General features: G+C 38.3%; 2 protein-coding genes across 2 annotated transcripts; both read right to left on the bottom strand.

Moving 5' to 3' along the window:
- Positions 1–228: 228 nt before the first annotated feature.
- Positions 229–8700, bottom strand: LOC101741851 (ADP-ribosylation factor-like protein 13B). The gene is made up of 7 exons (XM_004923098.5): positions 7839–8700; positions 5790–5889; positions 4564–5152; positions 3920–4088; positions 2539–2673; positions 1778–1898; positions 229–1361 (listed from the first exon to the last, which is right to left on the bottom strand). Exons 1-6 carry the CDS (start codon positions 8185–8187, stop codon positions 1780–1782), a joined length of 1461 nt encoding a protein of 486 aa, XP_004923155.1. The 5' UTR covers positions 8188–8700; the 3' UTR covers positions 229–1361; positions 1778–1779.
- A 2444-nt stretch (positions 8701–11144) lies between these two features.
- LOC101741703 (tubulin-specific chaperone E) lies at positions 11145–26249 on the bottom strand. Its single transcript, XM_004923097.5, has 7 exons — positions 25787–26249; positions 25253–25359; positions 23998–24177; positions 22873–23281; positions 16646–16777; positions 13617–13773; positions 11145–11776 (listed from the first exon to the last, which is right to left on the bottom strand). The coding sequence occupies exons 1-7, from the start codon at positions 26210–26212 to the stop codon at positions 11460–11462; spliced, it is 1728 nt and encodes a 575-aa protein (XP_004923154.1). The 5' UTR covers positions 26213–26249; the 3' UTR covers positions 11145–11459.
- Between the last annotated feature and the right edge of the window lie 461 nt (positions 26250–26710).

Below are 26710 nucleotides of genomic sequence, written 5' to 3'. Positions count from 1 at the left end.
CAGATGGGATGTGAGCTCGTCCACCCATCTAAGCAATAAATAAAAAGTGCTTAGCGGTAAGCAGCGACTTGGCATTGCTGTCGTCCATGAGTGACGGTAACCACTAACCATCATGGCCGTAAGTTCGTTCGCCTACAAAGGCTATAAAAACAACTTTCTAGCAACACACAAAGATTAGCCAAATCGAACTTTAACACGATGGCGTTAAGAGCTTCTAATAAAACAACATTTTTATTCATAAATATACAATTATGTATTTATTATTTAAGTAAATATCTTAAGTACGCAAAGTACAAAACTAAATTATTATTCTTTTCTAATTAAAATTACATAAACGCTTTCATAATAATATATCAAATACACCTGCATAGACCAATATTCATACAATTATAAAATATAATTAAAAGAGAACCCGAAATATAAGCAAATTGACTTATAATTTCAGATCTTAACCTATTTATTATTGTTCAGTGTAAATATTTTTTACATAACAAGTGATGAAATTGACGCGTAACTTGAGATTTATACTGTTGTAACATTGTCAATACGCTGTCAACAGATTACCAACCCGGAATTACAGCTTACATTGAGCTTTCTGAAAAACTGAAAATGGGAACTTCTAACTTAGAATATCCTAGACTCATAACATCGAATGGGCAACGAAAGCATTACAAGTTTTTCATTATCTTTAATCAACATGTATTACATATGTACAGAAAAATTAAAATAATAAACACGCAGATAGAAACCAGAGATAATAAACTTTGAACCAAAAAAGGCGGGAACAAATTTGATACGTCAAAAAATTAGGTTATCATGTTTTAGTATTTAAATGGCACGTAAATTGACGAAGGAATCCCGTGCAATGGGGCCGTCGTAGTCTGAAGGTAAAAATATTTTCTAGAATTGGTAGATAACTTACTTAACTTTTGGCTCCAAAAAAGTTGTATAAGCTGCGGGTTTGGCCACACAATCAAGACTTTGTATTTTTATGATTACTTCACAAGACTTTTCTCTTTAGAGACTGATCAATAACACCCATCACTAATTTGTATGTGAAAAGATGTATTCTTAAGAGTGATCCATTGAAGCTTGGTAGTCCACCAGCTCTGAGCACTCGTGAACACAATGCACGTTAGTTCAAAACCAAAAGCAAATCAATTTCATTTTCGAATCAAAATAATGACATTATTCCATCCAATTTTCTAGCAACTTAGACTAGTTAGCTAGTTACAGGCTAAATCTTTCGCATATAAAATTACAAATTTAATTTCAAAATTCAATATTTTTCCAACAATTTCTATTCTTGTACATTATTATCTACCCTGTTAAAATTTATTTGAAGTTTCTCGAAGTTCCATCTGAAAAAAAATATGTCAATATATAGTGTCAATGTAAGTTTGACATATGACAACAAGAGTGTTATTAACTTTACTCTCCGTATGCATCTAGTAGGTAACCGCTGATTTATGTAAAGTATGATTTACTGGTATCTGATAATAAGTGTTTGTTCACGAAATAGCAACTTAACAGCTGGAACAACAAGAACAATGCGATCGAAAAGTAGGTACATATTTATATAATTTGAGTACTTTACGTCTCGCGTTGTCTATGATTCGCAAAAACCATATTATTATAAAACAAGTAATTTAAACCTTATTTGAGTGAAATTTTTAAAATTAACTGACCGAATTTTCATATTAATATTAGAATGATTCACAGGGTATTTTGCGTAATGTCTCGTGCGGTGTTTACTTCAAAGAAACTAGAAACAAACCTTCAATTAATTGTTGTCGTGTGCTCAAAGTCCCCTTTGTCTAAATGCCGCTGTTGAACCTTACTCGGTTCATATATAAGCATGGAGATACGTTCCGGGCTGGTCTTATTGCGTTGCATGTCTGTGTAAACAAACATTACAAAATATTTTTTATATAACCACTAAATTCGGAACACCTGTCCCCGCAAGCAATTTTACAATACCTAAGAAATTAGAATTGAAAAGAAAATCTTTTAAAAAAAATTACAATGTTTAAGACCTATTTTAATATTTGAAATAAAAAACTTCTTTTAAAAAAATTCAATGACGTTTATGACCTCTTGAATTGTTTTTTTTTAATTTCTGACGTTTAATAATGACAGACGATTAAACTTTCCTCGAAATTTGATCTTGCGTCAGCAAGTTAGCTTTAGCACCAAGACTTGCCACAGAGTATAATATTCTTTATCGCAGACCAAAAAAAATGAAATTGTACAAATAAGAGCTTATTCACAGAAATAAGATGTAGACAGCTGTGCCATCACCGTACGCGGGAGCCAATTTTTGTAGATAGACATAAAATACGTGTGATCTCAGTAACATCAATTAAAAAAAAAACATAAAACCGAAATGTAAAAGCAAAGGCGCAATGAAAAGCTTGACACAGAGACAACGGGGTCGTTGACCGCGCGAGTCATCTGATTTTCAGTTACGTTGCGACCAATGACCAGAAACAGTTCCTTTAGTCGCGACATCTTTGTACACAAAACGAAAAATCTTACATCGCAAGCTGAGTCTCCGTTTGTGCTGTCCCGACAGTTCTAGTTGTCTCCTGACCAGCAAGGAGGCGGAGGCCGGCCGGGGGGACATGGGTAATGTTAGCGGCTGCAGCGCTACCTCCGATTTCGTTGTGTAATCTGTGAAACAAATCCGTTAGGAATGGTTTAAACTTTTTGGCGGGAACGCGAGGAGTGAAGTTGTGTGATTTGTTTTATTTTGTCTATTTAGTGTTTCTTCAGGTTTAAATGTGTAATAACGGTGGTGTATTAACTGTTTAATATCTGAGAAAGTGCACAAATGTAGGAAAATAAAACAAAGCCGGTGGACGTAACTTCTCGGGATCCTCCAAACAGTCCACTGAAAAAAATCTCAGTAAATGACCACCATTTTACTGAGGTTATATTTCATCTCATATCACATATCATCTCTTCTTTTAATTTAACTTTATCCTAGTTGATAAATATCTCAAATTAATAATCTTGATTTAATTTTATTTCACCTCATATTATAATTTTTCATAAAAATAAGAATATAAATTAAAATAAGACATGACTTAAAGGTCTCAGTTACCATGTCTAAAATCCCTTAAAAAGGAATGCTTTAAAGATTTCTTCGCTACCTCATGGAACTACCCTTTATGACAAGAGTTTTTTTATAATAGTATGTTAACAAGAATATATAAAAAACTACCTCTAAAAATTTTGAAGACAGTAGATTTACAAGATTTTAAGAAAGTATTTTTATTAGATAAGGCGTACTATTAGATAATTTAGATGATAACGTAGAATAGAGTTATATAATTATAATTTAAGATTAACGTTTTTATGTAGATTATACTTAAATCTAATATTTGTACGTTTTACTAGCAGGACATAGTGATACATTTATTAATATTAAGCACCATCTTTGTTAACCTATGACCACAAATAATAATAAAATAAATAAATAAATAAGCAACGCAGTTCTATTGCTAGGCTACCAGAACGAAGACCATGTCTTTGTACGAGCGATATCTGAAGAGAATCACGGCGGTATGCAACGTTTCCAAGAGCATTCGCAAGGTCTGCCTTCAAAAGCAATTAAAAAATAACAAGACATGACACTAGTCTAGTTTCACTCTAGGAGCACAATGTGAATAATCATAATAATGAATAATAATAATTTGTGCTTAATGCGAGTTTTTTAATGTTCTCGATAGCGTAAGAGTTGGAACAACAGCGCCCCTAGCGGTAAACGTAGGTAATCGTTCCAACTCCATAGAGTTAACTTTTACTCTATCGAGAACGTTAAAAAACTCGCACTAAGCACACAGGTTCGCGGTTATTATCCGTGAGGACTTACAATACGGACCAGCATCATTCTCAGACAGCAGACCAGACTTACCGCGATCGTTAAGCACGACTTCCCTCTGCGTCTGAGCTAGTTCGGCAGCATTGACTAGTACCCGGCTGTGGTTCACCATTGCACCGTCCCAGGTGCGGTTCCCGTCGCCAACGTACGATGTGTCCGATTTGTCTTCGACCATCGAAGAGTTCTTGCTGTGGGGCTCGGTCTGGAAAATGGGAATAATCGCGAGAACCAGTGACCACAGCTTGTGAGTGGTCAACGTGGACTTCAGCAATGTCAGGGGCACAACCACTGAGTACTCTCCGCAACCTTCGTTTGGAGGAGGACATGTCATAGCGCTCACGAAACACTGAAGAGAGAAGTTCACCCCAAAGCCGGATATGGTGGTTAGTAAAAAAGATGTCTTCAAATGCACCAATGTCTTATCCGTGCCACCAAAAATGTCCGGTATTTCCGGCTGTTTCATTTTCATTTAGCGAAAGCTCGCTGTTTGTGTTTGTGTTTAATTTGTTTATCCAATTTTGAAGAATATCACATGTTCTGGTAGCATTTCAAGAGTCTGGCGTAGAACCACCACCAGCATGCGATAAGTATGCTGCAAGACTTACCAAAAACGTATAGCTTATTACATACGTACACTATTTAAACTTATCGATTGACTAAAAAAAATATCGACTAACCTTAATCTTCTTTAAAGTGGGACTCGACTGAGGTCGATTCTTGAAATCCATGTGTTGATTCCCGCCGCTTTTGTTCCTCACGATCGGCGACAGCTTCCTGAACGCGCTCTTGGGCTCCAATTCAATTTTAACGATATCCGTTGCAGGGCTGTTACTGGCACGACCGAATAATGGCGACAACTTCGGCTTACCGCAGCTAGTCGATTCCGAATTATCGATACTCTCAACGGTTATTGTAGAATCGATGCTGTTCTGATTGTGATTGATCGGTTTGACGATTATTATCTCGGTGTTATTAATCGATTTCGTTAAGTCGTAATTCGGATTTTCGAAGCCCGTTTGGGTTGCGATGTCGTCGCTGTTGCTCATCTGTGAGTTCGTGTTCGAAGCTTTGTTGAGCATCCGTTTCCGTCTCTCCAGATCTGCGTGGATGTCGGTTTGTACTCTCAAATTTATGTCGCCGTAGCGTCGGATTATGTAGTTCAGAAGCCAGTGGTAACCTTTCCGGAGGCCGGGGTCGATCTTCAGCTTTTTCGATTTTGTATCGATATTAGCTGTGTACGATTCGACTAGAGTCGGACATCGGTATCTGTATGATAAAAGAAATCGATGATCGATGAAAAAAAAAACAAAACAAGGAATTGTTAATTTTTAAACTAAACTTTGGAATATCTTCGCTTTGAATTATATTCGTGACGCGATTAAACTTGAGTTTGGCCGATAATTTCATCGCCCCCTAGTGCTGTCTTAGATTATAGACAAACACAAATATCTTCAAAAAACGCGTGATGGGTAGCCATCATACAAAACAAGATATTTAACAGATGCCTGAATCTCGCTTACGACATTTTCAAGATAAGCTTGCATCATTCAAACAAGTTCCGAACAACATTTGGACATAGCAACATTTGGACGCATAAGTGAGTAACAAAAAAAAAGAAGAAATTTAGAAATCTTAGGTTACACAAAAAAACAAAAGCAACACAATATGCACATATAAGTTGTTTACACACGAGTTAGAGTAACTCCACTACGTTTGCCGCTAGGGGTGCTGTTCCGACTCCATACAAATTTGAGTTAACTTTTACGCGATCGAGAACGTTAAAAACTCGCATTAAGAACACAGACCGCGACTGTCAACTTTTTTTTTGTTTTACCTGACAGTCGAAGGTGCTTAATGCCAACTTAGTACTAATAAAACCTCACAAAATGTAATCATAGCTTACCTATTGACCAGTGGTTCTATGTTAAGTTTCTCTACAACGTCGATGTCGTCTAGGGCGCCGGTCTTGTCCTGTTTGTTGGCCAATACAAGCACAGGTTTACCTAAACGAGAAGAACCATCAGACATACTTTAGTCACTACTCAAACTAGTACGCCTGATTTTTTCAGTATTGCAATGGGCAACTATTTCATAATAAGGTGACACTGTACAAACCTTGCATACGTACGGTGATTTCGCAAGTGTAGTGTTCATTAACACTACCCCTTATAAACACCTCCCCAGATGTACATGATGCGTGAAATCGAGCCATTAACTAAGTGTCTAAAAACAGCGTCAGAACGCTTTTTCGATAGAGCGGCGCGACACGTTAGTAACCCTCTTATCATGGCCGCCTTGAATAACATGTCCGACCCAGAAGACGAACAACGCTGTAGCCAGAAACACGTCATTTCGGATCCTCGCGACAAACTCTCAGTGCTATTCGTAAAACTAGACAAATGCGACGAAGAATTGGACGTGCAAGTTGATCCACATACACTACCCACTTAGTTTCTCGCTGGATCTCTTCTCAATGGATCGCGAATCCGATCTGGTAGTAGATTCTGCGAAGCACTGCTCTTGCTAGGGCTAGTCTCAGCAACTTCTCTCAAAATGAGCACCTTGAACTCTACTACCAGTTAGGTTTTTTTATTTTATTGCTTAGTAAGGTGGACAAGCTCACAGCCCACCTGATGTTAAGTGGCTACCGGAGCCCATAGACATCTACCACGTAAATGCCACCACCCATCTTGAGACATGAGTTCTAAAGTCTCAGTTTTAACTACGGCTACCCCGCCCTTCAAACTTACTGCTTCACGGCAAAAATAGGCAGGGCGATGGTACCTACCTGTGCGGACTCACAAGAAGTCCTACCACCAATATAAGGTGAAGCCGAATTATTCCCTCGAGGCTATCAGTGATTAAGTAAGATAAGGGTATCGTATGAGGATATGGTCGATTTAGGATGACTTTTTGACGTGATGTGATTTATTTTATTTTGTTAATTTAGTGTTTCTTCAGGTTTAGACATAATGGAGGCTTATAAACCGTTTAAGGTCTGTAGAAGTGCACAAATGTAGCAAAACGAAAAAAAGTCCCTCTACGTAACTTCTTGTGCTCTTCCAAAAAGTCCAATATAAAGTCTCAGTACCTAAATAACCAGCCTTTTATAGAGCCCGCTCTTCGACTCTCCATCCTTGCCTATCTAAGGATGACTATCCTTCGTAAATTCTATTTTCGATGTCGAAAATATATCGAGGGGTAGAGGAAAAGCTATTTGACTTAAGCGAAATTTTTGCATCTTTACAAGGGAGCCATTGAAAGTATACAATTTGAAAAAAATATCTTATCAAAAAAGCTTTTTCAGCTCTTTGATGGGGGTAAACTTAATTGAAGTTCAATTAAAAACATCAAATTGTTGTTACTAATACCAAATAAAACGGACCTTTAATTACAAAGATAAATGTCGCGTATTTAAGCGAAATGCCGCTTAAACCAAATATTCTTTCACTCTTCGATATGTAAATTAGCGATTTAGATATAGAATTCTGAATGCAGCGGCGGTGAATACTTTACATCAAGGAGTCACTCGGCATGCATTGTTTCAGTTAATAATCTTTTAAAACAAAATATAGGGTAGTTGAAAATAATATTTGAAAAAAAAAAACAAAAAAACAAAACATTATGCTATAGGTATGTGGCGGTCTGCGCAAAAGTGACTTAACCCACAATATTTCATATTTGTGCTTATATATATTGCAATTTATTTCAAACATTATAGATTTCCAAAGCAAAACCGGCCAATTCCCTATTTTGACCCCTAGATAACAGATGGCTTTGTGAGCATTATTTTGCGCGTATTGTTTTTGCCTAATAGCACTGTAAAAATAGATTCAAACCTCATTAGCTTCATACTAAAGTAAGAATAGGCCACTTTTGCACTGACAGCCTCATATAACCTCGACACGTAAATTATTACGAAATCATCACGTAAATAAACAATGTAACTCACCAGATATTCTGTCGTGCGACAAAACATCTTCAAGCACACTTCTGCATTCGTCCAAACGCGAACAATCGCTTGAATCAATAACAAATATAACCCCGTGCACTTCACTGTAATACTGTGGCCATATTTGTCGAAAATTCGGCCCACCGCCCAAATCGTATATAGTCACGGGCGTGTCCTTATGCACCAGATTAACAGCTTTAAAACCGATTGTGGGTAAAACTTTGTCATCTTTATCGCCCACTAAGTTATTCACAGTTTTCGTTTTGCCCGCGTTGTCTAAGCCTATTAGTATCAGAACGATTTGCCGCCTAACGCCGCTGCGCCGAAATAATCCAAAACAATTACCCATTGCTTTTCTGATTGATTCAATAACATCACAGCCTCTAAGTGCCAACTTGTCACTCGTAAACAAAAATTGGTTTTGAATGTTGACAGAACGGTTGCCAATGGCGATATTTTGATAAGTTTTTATGCGATTTATGTACCAGCTTCGATTTAACGCGTACGGTCACATTTCATTGCGCGCGAAAGAAAAAAAAAAGGCATTTCCCGCTCGTTTTGACAAGAAACACCAAGCAAGTTTTTAAACTTTCAAATATAAAATGTAAAATTTGAATAGCTACCCACAAGTATTATCACTATTTGACACTTTATTAGATTATTTTATCGTAAAATTATAATTAAATTTAATGTCACAGTCTCTTAATTGAGCCAATCTTCGTTATGAATGCAAAAATATGCAAAATATACGTGGCTATTTTTCATTATCTCTCAAATCTCGATAAAACATTTTAAATGTCTGCCGTGGATCCATAATAATAACTAAATGAAATATTAATGAAACACTCAGCGAGTAAAGTTAGTAAACACGAGACGTTATACAAATTCGTATCAAGGTAACAGCTGGTGTTATTTCTACGTAATGAAAGGTTACAAATGTTAGCTGTTAATTTGGAATATTGTGTTATTTTTTATTATTTTTTATTTCTTGAGATATAAGTTCTAAGGTCTCAAGTAAAGTACAAGGTCAAGTATAGTTATCTCAAGGTGGGTGGCGCATTTACGTCATAGATGTCTATGGGCTCCAGTAACCACTTAACACCAGGTGGGCTGTGAGCTCGTCCACCAATCTAAGAAATAAAAAAAAATAAAAAATAACACAATATTCCGATATTCTAAGGTCTCAGTATAGTTACGACGGATGCCCCACCCTTGAAACCGAAACGCATTACTGCTTCACGGCAGAAATAGGCAGGGTGGTGGTACCTACCCGTGCGGACTCACAAGAGGTCCTACCACCAGTACAAGGTGAAAGGTAAAAAATAAATATAGTTCTAAAACGCGCCTTAATATTAAGCTGAGCTAGAAAACTAAACAAATATATTTTACCTTGCTCAGGATTTTAAATTAGTGTAATAAAAATATTGTACAGTAAAAGCTCTTTATTCGCTGTTTGTGTTCCGTAAATATGTCGCGAATACCGAAACCATTGAGTATGGAATGGTAATTTACATTTGTCTAAGGGATTATAAGGGATACGTTCCTAGGTGATATCATTTAACAACATGCTTTAGGCGTAGTTGTAATAAGGTCTATTTTTATTAGTCGTGTTTAGAGTTGTGTTAGGAGGCCATCAATCATCAATAACATCACACGAATTTTAGGACTTTTGAACCCCTCCCCCGTCCTTGTCACACAGGTTGTCACATTTTTATAACACCCCCCCCCCTCCGTGACGTCACACATTTTTTCAATTTATGCTTGTAAGTTAAATTATAAGTTAAATGACGTGGCATGAGAGATAATCTCATAGCGAGAATGCTAAATTGTTAATAACTATAGTTCAAGGTCGTAGATATTTAAAGTTTTTTATTCACATCTAAGCTTCGCGTTTTAATATTTTAAATTTTAACATGTGACGTCACAATAATATTGACCCCCCCATGCCTCTTGTCACATTTCGGTGATACCCCCCTTCCCCATCAACGTGTGACCGGTGACATAATTTATGGATGACCACTAGTTAAAAGCATTTACAAAGGATATTCGATTGGATACCCACTTGGAAATCTTTTTACCAGTTTGTATGTACCGATTACATCCGCGAATATAGGAATTGGGTCGCATTTTTTTAAATCCGCGAATTGTGAAAACACAAATTTAAGGAAGCGCGAATAAGGAGCTTTTTACTGTATTAAAGTTGTTAAAGGTAGGTGAACTCACGGACTCAATCTTTTTTTTTTTATTGCTTAGATGGATGGACGAGCTCACAGCCCACCTGATGTTGAGTGGTTACTGGAGCCCATAGACATCTACAACGTAAATGCGCCACCCACCTCAAGATATAAGTCCTAAGGTCTCAGTATAGTTACGACGGCTACCCCACCCTTCGAACCGAAACGCATTACTGCTTCACGGCGGAAATAGGCGGCGTGGTGGTACCTACCCGTGCGGACTCCCAAGAGGTCCTACCACCAGTGTAAGAGGATTTGCTAACACTGGCCCTAGCAAGAGCCGTGCTTCGCTGAATCTACCACCAGATCGGAATCGCGATCCTCTGAGAAGATCTGGCGAGAATCACAGTGAGCTGTGTCTATGGGTTTGATTGCGTGTCGAGTTTGAAGAATACAGTGACCAGTGCTTGGAGAGCTTCAAAGCACTGAGAGTAGATCGCGAGGATCCAACAGGACATGTTTAGGACGATATGCAAATACACTTTTCTATTATTAAACTATCTTTACTTATCACGTTTTACACTTACCATCATCATCATCATTATCCTGCCCTTCTCCCAGTCACCTGGGGTCGGCGCAACATGTTTTCTCCTTCCATACTCTTCTATCATATACCATTTCTTCACTCACTCCCCTCTTACCCATATCGTCTTTCACGCAATCCATCCATCCCTTCTTAGGTCTACCTCTTGCTCTATATCCTTCCACATTCATAGTTAACACTCTCTTAACAACCTCATTTTCATTTCGTCTCATCACATGTCCATACCATCCCAAACGCGCACTTCTCAGCTTCTCTGTCACAGGTGCCACTTTCAGACTTCCTCTAACATATTCATTCCGTATTCTATCCATTCTCGTTACTCCACACATCCATCGCAACATTCGCATCTCTGTTGCATGCATTCGCCTTTCATCCGCCACTTTTGTTGTCCAACAAGCTGATCCATACAAGACGGCAGGCCTTATTAAGGTCTTATATAACTTCGTTTTACACTTACCGTCTGCCAGTAAATAATGATCTGAGTTAGTCAACGATTCAGGTTTGGGTTTTTGTAATAAAACAACTAAATTTAAAAATAAATATTCGTTTATAATTTCCACGAAAATTAATCGCAATTGAGACAATAAATTTTTCGTCAAATACTTATTTACAAAGCTCTTTGATGTTTCAAATTAAATTACGCGCCAATTACAACGCATACTGCCTTCAGTGTTGTCAGACTTCACGCCAATTTGTATGGATGGTAATTTTTTGAAGCACGTGCGGTTTCTACTAAACAATTTTATTTCAGTCATCTTTTGGATCGTGTCTAAATACTTCTTAAACAAAACGCATAGCGTAATAAAAATTGACAAGAATAACATAATATATTCTCACATATTTCTATCTGAATTTAACTAGAATAACATCGCCATTTTTAATCGAATAATAAGCGAGATCCTTCATAGAATTGTCGAGATATATTTCAGCCCCATCCATCTGTTCGTCTAGTACGTAAAGTCGAGGTGTACCGGTGTTGCCGGCTCTCGAGAACAATCTCTGCGACAGTGTGATCAGCTTCTGGACTGCCATCGTAGATGGGAACTTTTTCTTAAACGATTTTCCGTTTTCGTCTCTCAATGTTACTTCTAAAAGTTGCGATGTCAGCGTCGTTATTTTCGGCAGCTTGACCAAGAGGCTGTCTTCCGGTATTCCGTATTCTGGAGAAGAAATAAAACGGTAAAATAATTATTCGTCATTAACCCTTTGAGCGAGAACCGTTGATAAATCGACTCTCGATTAATGCGTACAAAGTGCGGAGCGTCGCAATATCGACTATTGCGCAGTTTGATTTTAGGTATTATATATATAGCATTTTAAGTTAATAACCTTTATAAATAACCATATAAAGTTACTAGCCCTACTCGCCCGCTTCGCTGGGCATTTAAAATTAACATTATTATTTATTGTCATTATTATTAGGGGGTCCAACACTCATATAAATATTAGCCTATCCATTAAGTACATGTATTTTCTACATGGATACCAAGTTTCAAGTCAATCGGATGCATTCAGTAGTTATAACGGAACATACGTAAAAACCTCTGTAGATTTATATAGTACTATACTAACTAGTCAGGTCATAAGTATTGTCACACAGTAAAAACTTTTCTTTTAGAATGCTGGCCACAAAAAAGTTTATTGAATTCGAATTTCGAATTGTTCATGAAAATAAAAATGTATACTTTTAGAATTTTACTCATTTTTAAATATGGAGTGGACGCTTAAAGAAGACCGTGTTGCAGTTATTGCGTTGCATCGTTGCGGTTACGCGCCAATTCAAATTTTTAACATACTGAAAAATTTGAGTATAACCAAAAGATTCGTTTATCGTACCATCAAACGATACAATGAAGACTCTAGTGTAGATAACAGGTCAAGAAGTGGTCGCCCTCGGTCTGTTAGGACTCCAGCAGTGATAAAAGCTGTGAAGGCGCGAATTCAAAGAAATCCCAAACGGAAGCAGAAACTGTTGGCCCTTCAGATGGGGTTAAGTAGAACCACGGTGAAAAGGGTGTTAAATGAAGACTTAGGGCTTCGGGCATATCGAAGAAGAAACAGGACATCGTTTGAATGCTCGTCTAATGGACCTGAGACTGAAGAGATGCCGCGCTTTGTTGAAGCGGTACGCGGGAAAAAAATATCGGGAAATTCTTTTTTCGGATGAAAAAATTTTTACCCTAGAAGAGAGCTACAACAAACAAAATGATAAGGTGTACGCACACAGTAGTGAAGAAGCGAACAACCGTATTCCGCGTGTCCAACGAGGTCATTTTCCATCCTCGCTCATGGTATGGTTGGGAGTTTCTTATTGGGGCTTAACAGAGGTACATTTTTGTGAGAAAGGTGTAAAAACGAATGCAGTTGTGTATCAAAATACAGTCCTGACGAACCTTGTGGAACCTGTTTCTCATACCATGTTCAATAACAGGCACTGGGTATTCCAACAAGATTCGGCGCCAGCTCATAGAGCGAAGAGCACACAAGACTGGCTGGCGGCGCGTGAAATCGACTTCATCCGGCACGAAGACTGGCCCTCCTCCAGTCCAGATTTGAATCCGTTAGATTACAAGATATGGCAACACTTGGAGGAAAAGGCGTGCTCAAAGCCTCATCCCAATTTGGAGTCACTCAAGATATCCTTGATTAAGGCAGCCGCCGATATTGACATGGACCTCGTTCGTGCTGCGATAGACGACTGGCCGCGCAGATTGAAGGCCTGTATTCAAAATCACGGAGGTCATTTTGAATAAACTTTAGTTTCATAAGAATCTATGTTTTGTTAAGTTCATTTTGGTATACATTTTACATTAAACATGTGACAGAATTTATGACCTGACTAGGTATATAGATTTTGCTGTGAATTTAGCATTGACTTTTGAATTGTTTTATAAAGTGGAAGTTTTTTTCAAAAATCCTTTAGCAGTTCCTGGAAAATATGTGACAATCAGTTCAGCACTAAAATCATTAGGGTGATATTAATCGATATAATCAACTCACTACGGATGAGCTCCTCAAAGCGACAATGTTCGGCATCGAAGGCCGCTTTCGCCTCAAAATCGAGCTGAGCGACCTTCCATTCTCCTCCGTAACGCTTCAGGTAATCGTATTCAGCGCCTCTACGCAACTCCCCGGTTATTATTGAGCCATTCAATTCCTGAAACACGCGAAACAATGTATAGAGTTCGGAAAAGCATTATCTTTTATTTCTTAGACGAGGTACGAACTCTCGACCAATGTTACAGAGTTGCAGGAGAGGCTATAGACATTTACAACGTAAATGCGCCACCCACCTTGAGATATAAGTCCTAAGGTCTCAGTATAGTTACGACGGCTACCCCACCCTTCGAACCGAAACGCATTACTGCAGCAGAAACAGGCAGGGTGTTGGTACCTACCCGCGCGAACTTACAAGAGGTCCTACCACCAGTAATTGTGCAAATCATAATTTTGCGGGTTTGATTTTAATTACACGATGTTATTCCTTCACCGTGGAGAAGTCAACCGTGAACATTTGTTGAGTACGTATTTCATTAGATAAATTGGTACCCGCCCGCGGGATTCGAACACGGGTGCATCGCTAGATACGAATGCACCGGACGTCATATCCTGTAGGCCACGACGACTTCTAAAATTCCTCCCCAATTGTGCAGTATTACTGCTTCGTGAAAGAGACACGTGGGACACATACGCGTGCATGATAAGTTCATAATGTTCCTTATCATCGGTAATGAGGCCCGCAGACATCATTAAATCGTTGACCCTAGTGTGGGCGGGGCAATTGGTAGACATAGACTTGAGATGTCATGTCTACTATATTTATATTTTAAACTTTACCAAGAATAAAATTTAACCAATAACACAATTATCGTCCACAGGTGTTAGGAAAATAATGTACACGCGAAATTAAACCCTAAAAATATGTACAATTGCGTCTATTTCTATGTTAGCTCCTCCACGCGTCGCTTTCCTCATTACTAAATGACTCCTCCGCTGTGAACCTTGGCTTGGTGGAACTTGATAAAAAAAAATTATTGCCTTTGTAGGCAGACGAGCATACGGCCCACCTGATGGTGAGTGGTTACCGTCGCCCATGGACTTCAGCAATGCCAGGGACAGAGCCAAGCCGCTGCCTACCGTTGAGTACTCTCCACAAGCCTCGTTTGAAGAAGGACAAGTCGTAGCGCTCGGGAAACACCGTGGAGGGGAGCTCATTCCAAAGCCGAAGGTCAAAGGTGATGGTCAAAGATCGAATTTTGATCCGACCCTCCTTTGGGACTGCGTCTACTATGACGTTAACCCTGTAGCTTGCTATTTCACCATGAGATGGTCGAGGTTGTAACCGTCTTTTTTTTTTTTTATTGCTTAGATGGGCGGACGAGCTCACAGCCCACCTGGTGTTAAGTGGTTACTGGAGCCTATAGACATCCACAACGTAAATGCGCCACCCACCTTGAGATACAAGTTCTAAGGTCTCAAGTATAGTTACAACGGCTGCCCCACCCTTGAAACCGAAACGCATTACTGCTTCACGGCAGAAATAGGCAGGGTACCCACCCGCGCGGACTCACAAGAGGTCCTACCACCAGTAATTACGCAAATTATAATTTTGCGGGTTTCATTTTTATTACACGATGTTATTCCTTCACCGTGGAAGTCAATCGTGAACATTTGTTGAGTACGTATTTCATTAGAAAAATTGGTACCCACCTGCGGGATTCGAACACCGGTGCTTCGCTTCAACACGAATGCACCGGACGTCTTATCCGTTAGGCCACGACGACTACATCTACGTCTTCTCGAGCAATGTACCACAGGACGCTTAATGATCTGTAGACAGTCATTGTCCACACAGGGAAGAACACTTACGACAATACTCGCAAAGAAAAAAAAAAAAAAACGATTTAAATGCTACCCTGATATCAGATAATATGCGTTTTCAGTATATTTTTTTTATTTTGTGCTGGCCACACCAAATAATATGGCGGAAAGCAGGGTTTTTATGGCGGGAACGCATGAACATAAGCGAGTTGTTTTATTTCGTTATTGTTTTCGTCGAGTGTAAATGTTTGATAATCGTGACTTAAGTCTAGTTTCTGTGAAAGCGAAACCAGGGTAACAAAACAGCTAGAATTGGCTTCACGTGTTCTTCAAAAAATTTCATTAAAGTCTCAGTAAATCCCCATCATTTTATTGAGACACTATTTGATTTCACCTCATTTGATCAAATTTTTTATTATTAAATTTCATCCCACAATCAATATCAGGTAAATCAACAACAACAATATTTCTTGTGCTTTGGAGATCTCACTCTTCAAAATTTTCTTATATTATCTTCAGTTATCTTCTGTTATTTTACTGACGACAATTAATAATTAGGATAAGCTTTGGTAGTCGTTGATGGTGATGATAAGGTCACCAGTGCCGGGCGGCACAATAACGAGTCCGTAATTGGATGGACAGTTTATTTCCAATCACAGATAGTATAGCAATATTAAGAAGGAGAAATTACGGAGTACAGAAGGCACAGATAAAGCGGTAGCAAGTTCAAACACAATAATACAAAATAGGTGAAAGCAATAAATCGTAACGAAGCAAAAGAGTACGCGTAAGTCGAGGAGTGACACAGTCTTAGCGTAGCGTTGATCAAACCCGACTGGCCGCGAGCGGCGGCCGAGTCGTGGCGCAGGCGACGACCAGTACGTACGCAGTTATACATAGTCGGGGTCTTTGCCGCATACTAGCGGTTGCGCCCGACTATGCTTGTGTAAATAATATAATTTTGAGTAGTGTTGTGAATGTATGATTGTTTAGCGTATTTGTGTACTGTATGAGAGTGTGTTATAGAATACGTAATTAAATATGATATAATATTAAATATTGCGTAGGTGTACAGTGTAAATTAATAAATAATATGAACTAATATACATAAATATAGTAGAAAAACCTACATAAGCGAAAACATTCAATATCAGAATCCCAGTCATTCCCATAAATAAATGTCAACTATGCCATCATCATCATCTTACCTGTAAAGTGCCAATTTTAGCGACAACCAGCTGCGATCCTGTGTCGTAGTCTTCGGTGGTTTGTATCGGATTCTTGAGGAAATAAAGCTTTTTCAACGAGCTAAGTTTGTTTAATTCACTTATGGAACGCCACTGAAACAAAAAAAAAATTGTTTATTTCTGTTTAATTGGGTCCGAGCCATTCTTTTGTATCAATATAACGTTTTTTTTTATTTTATTGCGTAGATGGCCGGACGAGCTCACAGCCCACCTGGTGTTAAGTGGTTACTGGAGCCCATAGACATCCACAACGTAAATGCGCCACCCACCTTGAGATATAGGTTCTAAGGTCTCAGTATAGCTACAACGGCAGCCCCACCCTTCAAACCGAAACGCATTACTGCTTCGCGGCAGAAATAGGCAGGGTGGTGGTACCTACCCGCGCGGACTCTATCTATCTATCTCTTAGGTTTATGGCGTTTCCTTTTAGATTTCGCCAATGTCAAGTGTATTTAATACTCTGCTTTCTATAGCGGGCTTCGTGAACGAGCAAGGTCACAGATATTCACTAAGAATTAAGTGAGTAGCTAAGAATGTTTGATGACAGGATCTCTGTTGATTTACCTAAAACAAATAAGACGCACACAATATATATACAGGGGTTAGTTCGATAAAAGACAGACAAACTACAGTTTAATGTTATTTTGGTTAATGAATGAACTAAGAATATAAACGAAAGGGGAGTTGACAAGGGAAAGAAGAGATTTGAGATCAATGGGGCGAGGAATATCAGGAGGAAGGAGATCATAGAGGGAGGAAGATAGACGAGGACAACTGAAAAACATGTGATTTGGAGAGCCTTCGTCAAGACCACATTCGCAAATAGAACTATCCCTGATATGAAGTTTAGCCAGATGGACGGGGGTACACGTATGGCCTAGCCTTAATCTACAGATCGTACTTGTAACGCGTTTATGTAAATCTTTGAAGTTGCAGAACCAAGGTCGGAGAGGAATAAAGCCTTGAATATCAGCATAGTGTTTACCTTTAGAAAAACTAGTCTTTTGCCAACAAGAATTCCAAGAAGAAAGCAATCGTTGTTTAGCTATTGGGAGTAAATCATTAGAATAAACTCTGTAATGATCCATACAGCCAGTTGTTGTGGCGTCTTTGGCACAAAGATCTGCAGTTTCATTACCTAAAATGCCACTGTGGCCAGGCAACCAAGCAAGGACAACTTCAATGTTTTTAGAATGGCAGCTGAAAAGTAAATTTTTAATTTTTAGTATGTAAGGAAATTTAGATTTTGATTTAAATTGGTTACCAACGATAGCCTGTAAACAACTCTTAGAATCTGTAAGAATAACAGATTTATTTAGATTATGGGACTCAATGAATGATAATGCTTCCAGAATAGCTATGGACTCACCAGAGAAGACTGAAGCTTGAGGGGGGCATTTAAAATTGAGAATCACATTGTATTTGGGAATCCAGACAGCGGAGCCAACACAACCCTGGTCTGACAACTTAGAAGCATCAGTGTAAATGATGAGCCAATCGGACCAATGTTTGGCGATGTATCTATTTAACTGGGAATTTGCAGAATGACATTTTTTTTCTATGCCGAGATCTAAAAGAACTTGAGGCTGAAAGATAAGAGCCTTAAAAGAGATGTCGAAAAGAGGAAATTTTTGATACTGAGATACAGGACAAGGCAGGCGAAGATAGCTGACAAAACTATTGAAAAGGCAGGGATAATCCTTGTGGTACCAATATTTATTAGAAGAGATAAAATCAGAAAGGATATGGAGTTTAGAGATAAGAGGATGATAAGGAGATTGAATGACTTTAAAAAGGAACCGGTCAGATAAGTATTGTCTTCTAAGGAATAAGGGAGCATCGCCGCATTCTACCTGAAGAGCATTAATAGGTGACGATTTCATAGCTCCACAGATTAATCTCAGACATTTAGATTGAAGTTTGTCAAGGGAACTCATAGCAGATTTGTTACAAGGGTCAAGAAGGAAAGTGCCATAGTCTAAGTGACTACGTACTAAGGCGTTATACATAAGTTTTTGAGTATAGGGGTGACAGCCCCACCAGACACCAGACAAGGAACGCAGAATGTTAATATTTTTCTCACATTTTTTAACAATATGATTAATATGATGGACACCAGTTAATCTAGAATCTAATACAACACCAAGAAATTTCACATTGTCTACAACCGAAAAATTTTGTTGATCGTAAGATATTGAAACGTTGGGACAAGATCTGGACCGAGAGAAAACAACCACTTTGCTTTTAGGAATAGATAGGGACAGACCGTGGTCTGAGAGCCAGTCTTGGAGATAGCCTATGCCTGAGTTTAGGCGAGAAGAGGCCTCATCAATATTCTTAGAAGAAACGTAAAGTGCGAGATCATCAGCATATTGTAGAACTTGACAAAAGGAATTAACCGAAAGCTCTAAATCGTACGTATAAATACTGTAAAGTAACGGGCTGAGGACTGACCCTTGGGGGAGCCCCTTCCACAGCTGTCTGGGAGAGGAAGAATAATTTGGAGCACGAATATATACGAATCTAGGAGACAGGAGATTAAAAACTATGTTTACAATCTTCACAGGAATACTCAGCTGGAGCATTTTCTGCCTGAGCACTGGAAGAAGAACATTGTCATACGCAGATGACACGTCCAGAAAAACACCTACCAAAGACTCATTTTTAGAGAAGGAAATACGTACGTCTGTTACAAATATGCTTAAACTATCCATAGTGCTAAAACCTTTTCGGAATCCAAACTGAGATTTAGCTAATATGTTCCTATTTTCTACAATCCATTCCAAACGGTTCTTGATTAAATGTTCCAATATCTTAGCCATTGTACAGGACAAAGCGATTGGCCGATAGCTAGAAGGGTCAGAGCTGGGCTTTCCAGGTTTTAAAATAGGGATGATAATTTGAGTCCTCCATTCGTGAGGTGGAGTTCCAGATAAAAATATATTATTAAGAATGGAAAGGAATACCTGTTTTACAGAGTTACTGCTTTTGAAAATAAATGAGTATGGAATCCCATCAATTCCTGGGGATGAATCACTTAAACCCTCCAAGACAGCTGAAAGTTCCTCCCAAGAAAAAGGAGATTCAAAATCATCAGTAGGGTTACAGGGTAAAGTGGAGGGAAAAGTTTCTTCCAAGCAAGGTACAGAAGGAGGGGCTAACCTACAGGAGAAATGTTCAACCCAGTCAGAAGGATCGTTAGATGAGATGACAAGAGCAGGAACAGAGCAGCGATATCGTCTCATATTCTTCCAAACTTTAGAAGGAGGAGTAATAGGAGAGAGCTCCTCGCAAAAACGCAACCAACCAGATCTTTTCTTTTCTGATAAAAGTCTTACAGTCTTGGCTGCAATTCTCTGGTAAGAGATGAAATTTTCTGGGCTCATAGCAACCGAATAAACATCCTCAGCCTCTGATCTGTTCTGGCAAGCTTGAGTGCACTCAGAATCCCACCACGGGGGAGAAGGGATTTTACATCTAGCAGTGTTTTTGAGAGGTATAGAATTAGCAGCAGAAGAAAGAAGAGCGTTTCTGAAACATACGTAAGAAGAAAGGACATTGACAGGGTTAATCAAAGGAATATTCTTTATTTCTTGATCTAAATGAGATCTGAATTGAGACCAATCAGCTCTGTGAATATTAAATTTTAAGAGAGGTGGAAGGGAAGCAGTAGGAATAGAATGAAGGGAATCAGGAATTGACAGAATGATAGTAAAGTGATCACTACCATGAGTGGAAGAAAGGACAGACCAGGAGAGGCTAGAAGCCAAGGAAGGAGAAGTTAAGGAAAGGTCCACAGCAGTCTTTGGATTCTGAGATGGAGGAACTCTGCGAGTAGGGGACCCGTCATTCAGTAAACACAAATCAAGTTCATCACAGAGATCAAGAAAAGGAAAAGAAATAGAATCACAGTAATAACAGCCCCAAGATGTATGGTGAATATTAAAATCACCAAGGATAAGGATAGGTGGAGGAAGACTTATAATAATAGTTTTTAATTCAGAGAGAATAGCTAAGTTAGGTTCAGGGATGTAGATGGAGAGGAAAGAAATATTATTAACTCTAACAGCAACAGCAAAAATGCTATTACTGTGGGAAGGAAGGGAGATTTGTTTAAATATCACATTTCTAGATACTAAAATAGCAGAACCAGCATAACCATCTAACCTATCGTCCCGGAGACATGAGAAACCCGGGATCCTAAAGTTGGACCCGGGCTTAAGCCATGTCTCCTGGACAGCAAAGATAGAAGGTTTGTGTTTATTAATAAGGGTGATGATATCATTCTTCTTGTGACGAATGCTGTGACAATTCCATTGTAGGAATTTGGGCATTTTTAATAATTTTATTAAGCTCAGTAAGTTTAGATATGACATTGTTCGGTAGTTCAAAGTCCCCAAAACGGGAAAATATATTTAAAATTGTAGAAAGTAAGAGATCCAGGAGATTGTCATTGGGAGAAACATCATCTGAAGGATAGGCACTCCCATTAGGGAGACTAGAAGGGGGAGTACTAACAATAGCTTGATGAGCTTGCCTATTATAACCTGGACTGGATGCCGGAGCTGGAGGGGATTTTTGGGTACAGTAAGTGCGACGGTACGAGACTGAATTGGATATGGCTTGGGTGTGGGGAGAAGATTGGGTTAGGGTTTGGGAAGATTGAGTGGGAAACGGGGGGGGAGGCGTACGAGAAATGTCTGCAAAAGATCTTCTGACTTGTGGAAACCTGACTGATGCTTCATTGTATGAGATATTTTCTTGTGACATCACCAGTTTGATAGATTTCTGTCTAGAATATTCAGGGCAAGATGTATCAATGGCTTTATGGTTACCAGAGCAAAACAAACAGGTAGGTATAGGCGATAAACTATTACAGTCAATGCCAGAGTGAGATTTCGCACAGATAAAACAACGCGCATTTGACCGGCATTGCGTAGCAACATGTCCAAACCTGCAGCAATTATTGCATTGTATTGTTGGTAAAATATATGTCTGAACTGGGAGGGAATTGAAAAAGCAGTAAACTCTATCAGGAAGCTTTTGGCCAATAAATGTAAGAACAACTGTCGGAGTTGGAGTCCAAATAGGAGTGTTGTTTTCGGTTGATTTTTTATTGAGCCGTCGGGCTCTGATGACACGTCCAAAGCCATCAGGAACTTCAATGGAAGAAACTAATTCTTCTAAGGTCCACTCTACGGGAACGCCTCTTACAATACCCATGCGAGTCACATTATACGAAGGTATGATAGCATTATATTTAGCTGCAGCAAGACCTGGGTGATCCAGGAAAGAATTTGCGGCAACAGCAGTTTTAAATTGGACTGAGACTCGGTTTCGGCCGATACGTTTAACGCCGTCTTTAGCAACGTCCTTGATATTATTGTGATGTAAAAAGTGACCAAATTTAATTGGGCGTAGTGTAACACTAGCCGAAGACTCGCAATCTTTGCTTACGTGGATCAAAAAAGGAGCAACATCGTGATCCAAATATCGTTTTCTGTTTCCGTCATATTCTGGTAGGGAATACACAGATTGAACAGATCCGATTACTTGCGCTACTGTATTTTTCTTTGGTGGTAAAGAGGAATCATCAGAATTTGGAGGCGTTTGTCTTTTTCTAGAAGGATGTATTACCTCCGTGTCCATTGGGATTGATGAGTTAGTTGGGTCAAGAATATTACCTCCCCCGGGATCGGGGGGGTCAACGCCGTTCATAATTACACTATTTACACTAAACTACTATATTATAATACTTACAAATAAGACAACACACTTATATAAACACACAAAACTAGTAATTAGCTATTCAACAGGGAATATAACGCAATAAAGCACCCGAAAATTATTAAACAACCAAAACACTTGCTTCAAACACTCAACCTATGGCAGTTTCTCCCCGCGCGGACTCACAAGGTGGTCCTACCACCAGTAAACAATAAGTAATATAATGTTTATTTATAACATATTAAATCATTATATTGTTATTCATACTAATCGTAAGCACTGCTACTATCTATTTTTTAAATAGTTTTTTTTTATTATATTCAATTATAATCCGATTTAAAAACAATTGTTTATATAATAATAATAAATTTAAAAAACATTGTCAATTGTCAAAACCTTATTTATCTTATAAATTGTAACAGTATTATTGTTATCCATTATTCTTATTAAATATCACTCACATCATTAATCCTATTTCGATTCAAAAACAAAATCTCCAAATTTTTAAATGTCTCAACTCTCTGATTCCAATCATCACCGAACCTAATCTCCGCAATGAGACAGTCGTTCAAACTCAAAACCTTCAGATTGAGAGCACCAAGATTCATCACTTCACTCCAAGAGGTGATCGGGTTTCCATCCAGTCTCAGCACAGATAAACTCCTCAGAGTTACAAGCGGTGGTTCGATTTCATCTATACGATTGTAGGCAGCTATTATCTCATGTATCTTAGGCCATAAATGTGATAATTTCAATATGTCCGTCCATGTATAATCGCAGACAGAAAGATTGATCTTTTCAAGCTTGGAAAAGTTGATTGAAAGTTGTGCAAGTATTTCTGTGGGCGCATCGATGAGCATACGGTTCTTGCTGAAAAAAAAAGATGTGTTATTAGTAAATTAGACTTTGGAATGAAGGACTAGACAATGGTAAGCAAAAGTTGCAGTTAAGGTCGTTGTGACCTGAAGGCCTGGTGCATTCTTATCAAGCAATGGGATTGTGCCAGTTTTCTGTGGATTCAACGGACAGGTGCCATATTTATGAAATACATACTTAGCTAATGTTCAAGATTGAATTCCACACTGAAGGAATAACATTATGATAATAATAATAGTAATAAAACCCAGGAAAATTAAGAATTTTGTGAGCCCGCACAAGTAAGTACCACCACTGCAGTAATGCGTTTCGGTTTCAAGGGTGAGGCAGACGTTGTACTGTTACAACTGATACCTTAGAACTCATGTCTCAAGGTGATGGCATTAACGTTGTTGATGTCTATGGGCTCCAATAACCACTTAACACCAGCTGGGCCGTGAGCTTGTCCACTCAAGTAATAAAGAAAACCAGGATGAATTCAGATTATTTGCAACTTGTAGTTATCTCAACATCTAATCAATTATTACTTTAATAAATCATTACATGGTATGTGCTATCTATCATACAGTACTAGAGTCATTTGATGAAAAATACCTTGATTAGTCACCCATTCACAGCTCTAGATATGGGTTTTAACTTGCATTGTAATTACCTAAAACCTTGACATTTCATTGCATAGTGCAGAAAACGGACTGCAAAATATCCCTTACCTAACATCCAAATCTCTCAAGTCCGGTAGTTGAGCAGACAGTTGTATGACCTCACGCCAGTTGGAGAAGAGGTTACGTGAGACGTCGAGGCTTCTCACGTTGGGACATAGAGAAGACACATCACCAGCTCTTGATACATTCTGATCGTGAACGCATACTTCTAGTAAGCGATCAAATTTCCTGGAAATGTTATTTGAAACAATGACTTTTGTGACTTCAATTGCCATTTTTTTATTAATTAAAAGATGTTTATTGTGCTCACAGTGCTAAGCGTGATCAGAGCCTTTTGCCAGATGATTGAAACATCAATCACTGGCAATCTCACATAAAACCAAATAGGATATTCGGTACTCACAGACCATTGAAATGTAACCTAATATCAGTACTTGATAAACAAAAATAGGTGAAGTCACAACTGCTGTGAAAGAATTCTGTAGTAAGTGTTAGGAGTCCTAGTTTGGGACCAGATTATTGTGTGTGTTTGACCAAACTAATTAAATAGTTTAATCTCATAGTTTTAGTTGTTATTATATTATTCAAGTATGTCAACAACACATTAGTCATTTGTTACTGGTGGTAGGACCTCTTGTGAATCTGCACGGGTAGGCAACACCACCCTGCCTATTTCTGCTGTGAAGCAATAATGCGTTTCAGTTTGAAGACATTGTAATGATATTGAGACCTTAGAACTCGTATCTCAGTCATTAAAGACCATGAAACTGTGTTAAGCTGTACAAAGATGTTCTTATTATATCTTAAGACTTGAAAAACGGATGAGAATATGATGTCCCTGATTATTTATTTAAATTATAAAACAGATTGTCGTAGGTTCCCAGTCAGAGAGGTTGTTATCATTGAGACACTAAAACTCATTAGACTCTGTATATGAACGACTAAGTTCATGGCCTGGTGTTAAGTAAAGCACATTGAGTTGCATGTGAATTCTTCACCAACTGCAGGCATGAATGAGGCTGAAATCTCAATTTTACTGTATAAATTTTATGATTATTTTTATTGCTCCCATAGGTGGACAAATTTACAGCCCACCTGATGATCAGTATTTACTAGAGTCCATAGACATCGAAAATGTTAACTTAACCACCCAACTTCAAACTTCAATTCTAAGTCTCAGTTAACATTGTCTGTGGCTTTTTCCATGCTCCGATTAATCAAATAGAGGCTGATTGAATTTCATGTAACATAATCCTAATTTATATCAGTGAAAGTGTCACTATGCAATTATCATCATACTCACTGTTTTTGGTGTATTTTTTCAAAACCAACCATTTCGATGAAAGGCGCTCCCATTTCCCTCTTCCATTCATTGATGATGGTTCTGCGGTGAGCAGCTAATGTTTCGTCCTAAAACAAAAATAATATTTTAAAACACTTTTTCGATAAACACTAACTGGCACAATCATGCCATTCATGGTCCATCGACCACGACTAAGCTAGGCTAATCATAATATAAATTTTTCACAAATTATTATCAAGTTAAGTTAAGTTAATAAGTTAATTTAAAGTTTGATTGAAGCTTAATTACTTATCTTTAGTTTAAATTAGATGATACCAAAATTGAACTCTTAAAAATTATAGTATTGCATATACAAAAATTATAATATAATATTATATATGTACACTCTTAGTACATACTGTAACATAGTGTAATGAAATGTACACACTTAGTATGAAAAAATTAGCTTAGAGAGTGGATCAACCCACACAAAACTTCCGAGGCCAACTTCAATGTTTAGTCACAAAACCTAGTTACCAATTTTTATGAACATACCTCCGGATCTCCATAATATTGTCTTATGGCTTCCGCGCAAGTCTTCGATGGGATGATCTTGTTTGGACGAACAAAAGAACCGGCACTAGGTTTGGAAGTCTTGAAGTACTGGATGCCATCTAAGCACCCGTCGTGCTTGCCTCTGGACTCGTTGTCCCATTCTATGCCGTACCATAATCCCTTGTAGCCCTGAACCTCACCAATATACCTAACAGTCCCGAAATCGTCATTACATTTCACACGACTACCAATATAGACGTTATTATCATTTCCATCGACGCCATTACAACTGTCCATGGCACCGTTGCAAAATTTTGGTAGTAAATTAACAGGCATTGCGCCCACCATTATTTTTGCGGGTTCGAAAATCAAAATGTTTTGTTGAAATGAAAACAGGCTGATTTCTTGCACAAAAACTTTACTCATGCGTCAGGAGTTTGACAGATGTCAAGAACTTTTTTTTAAATTAAAACATTGGAGATGAGTCTTGTTAGGTTTCTGTTTTTATTCAAAAATTACTAGCGTGGTTTGGCAGGTAAACTGATCTTTCATCACAGACAGAGACAGGCAGTGCCTAGTGTGGAGAGTTTTTAGCAAACTGTTATGTGTAAATGTTTTCAAGGTTTATAAATAAATTATTATTATATTATTAACATAACAATTTATGCGACATTCGTTAAGGGTATCATTTGTATCCACTGTTTGCGATATTTGAGAAGGAGCTGTATGCTAGTAGTAAAACTACAAAATAAAGTACAAAATAGACTCATTACTTTCTTATGTCGAAAGCCAAGTCTCCAGCGATATTCTCTACCGAGGAAACGCGTAGTGTATGTGTGACTCTCCTCAACTCCTCTTCCGAGCGTCCGAATTCCACTTGGGACTGAATAAAGACAAGATGAATGCACAACGTTGAGTAAGATT

Source organism: Bombyx mori, chromosome 24 (genome assembly GCF_030269925.1).
Source record: "Bombyx mori chromosome 24, ASM3026992v2".
In the NCBI taxonomy this organism is placed as follows: domain Eukaryota; kingdom Metazoa; phylum Arthropoda; class Insecta; order Lepidoptera; family Bombycidae; genus Bombyx; species Bombyx mori.
This window is presented reverse-complemented; position numbering and strand designations above follow the sequence as displayed.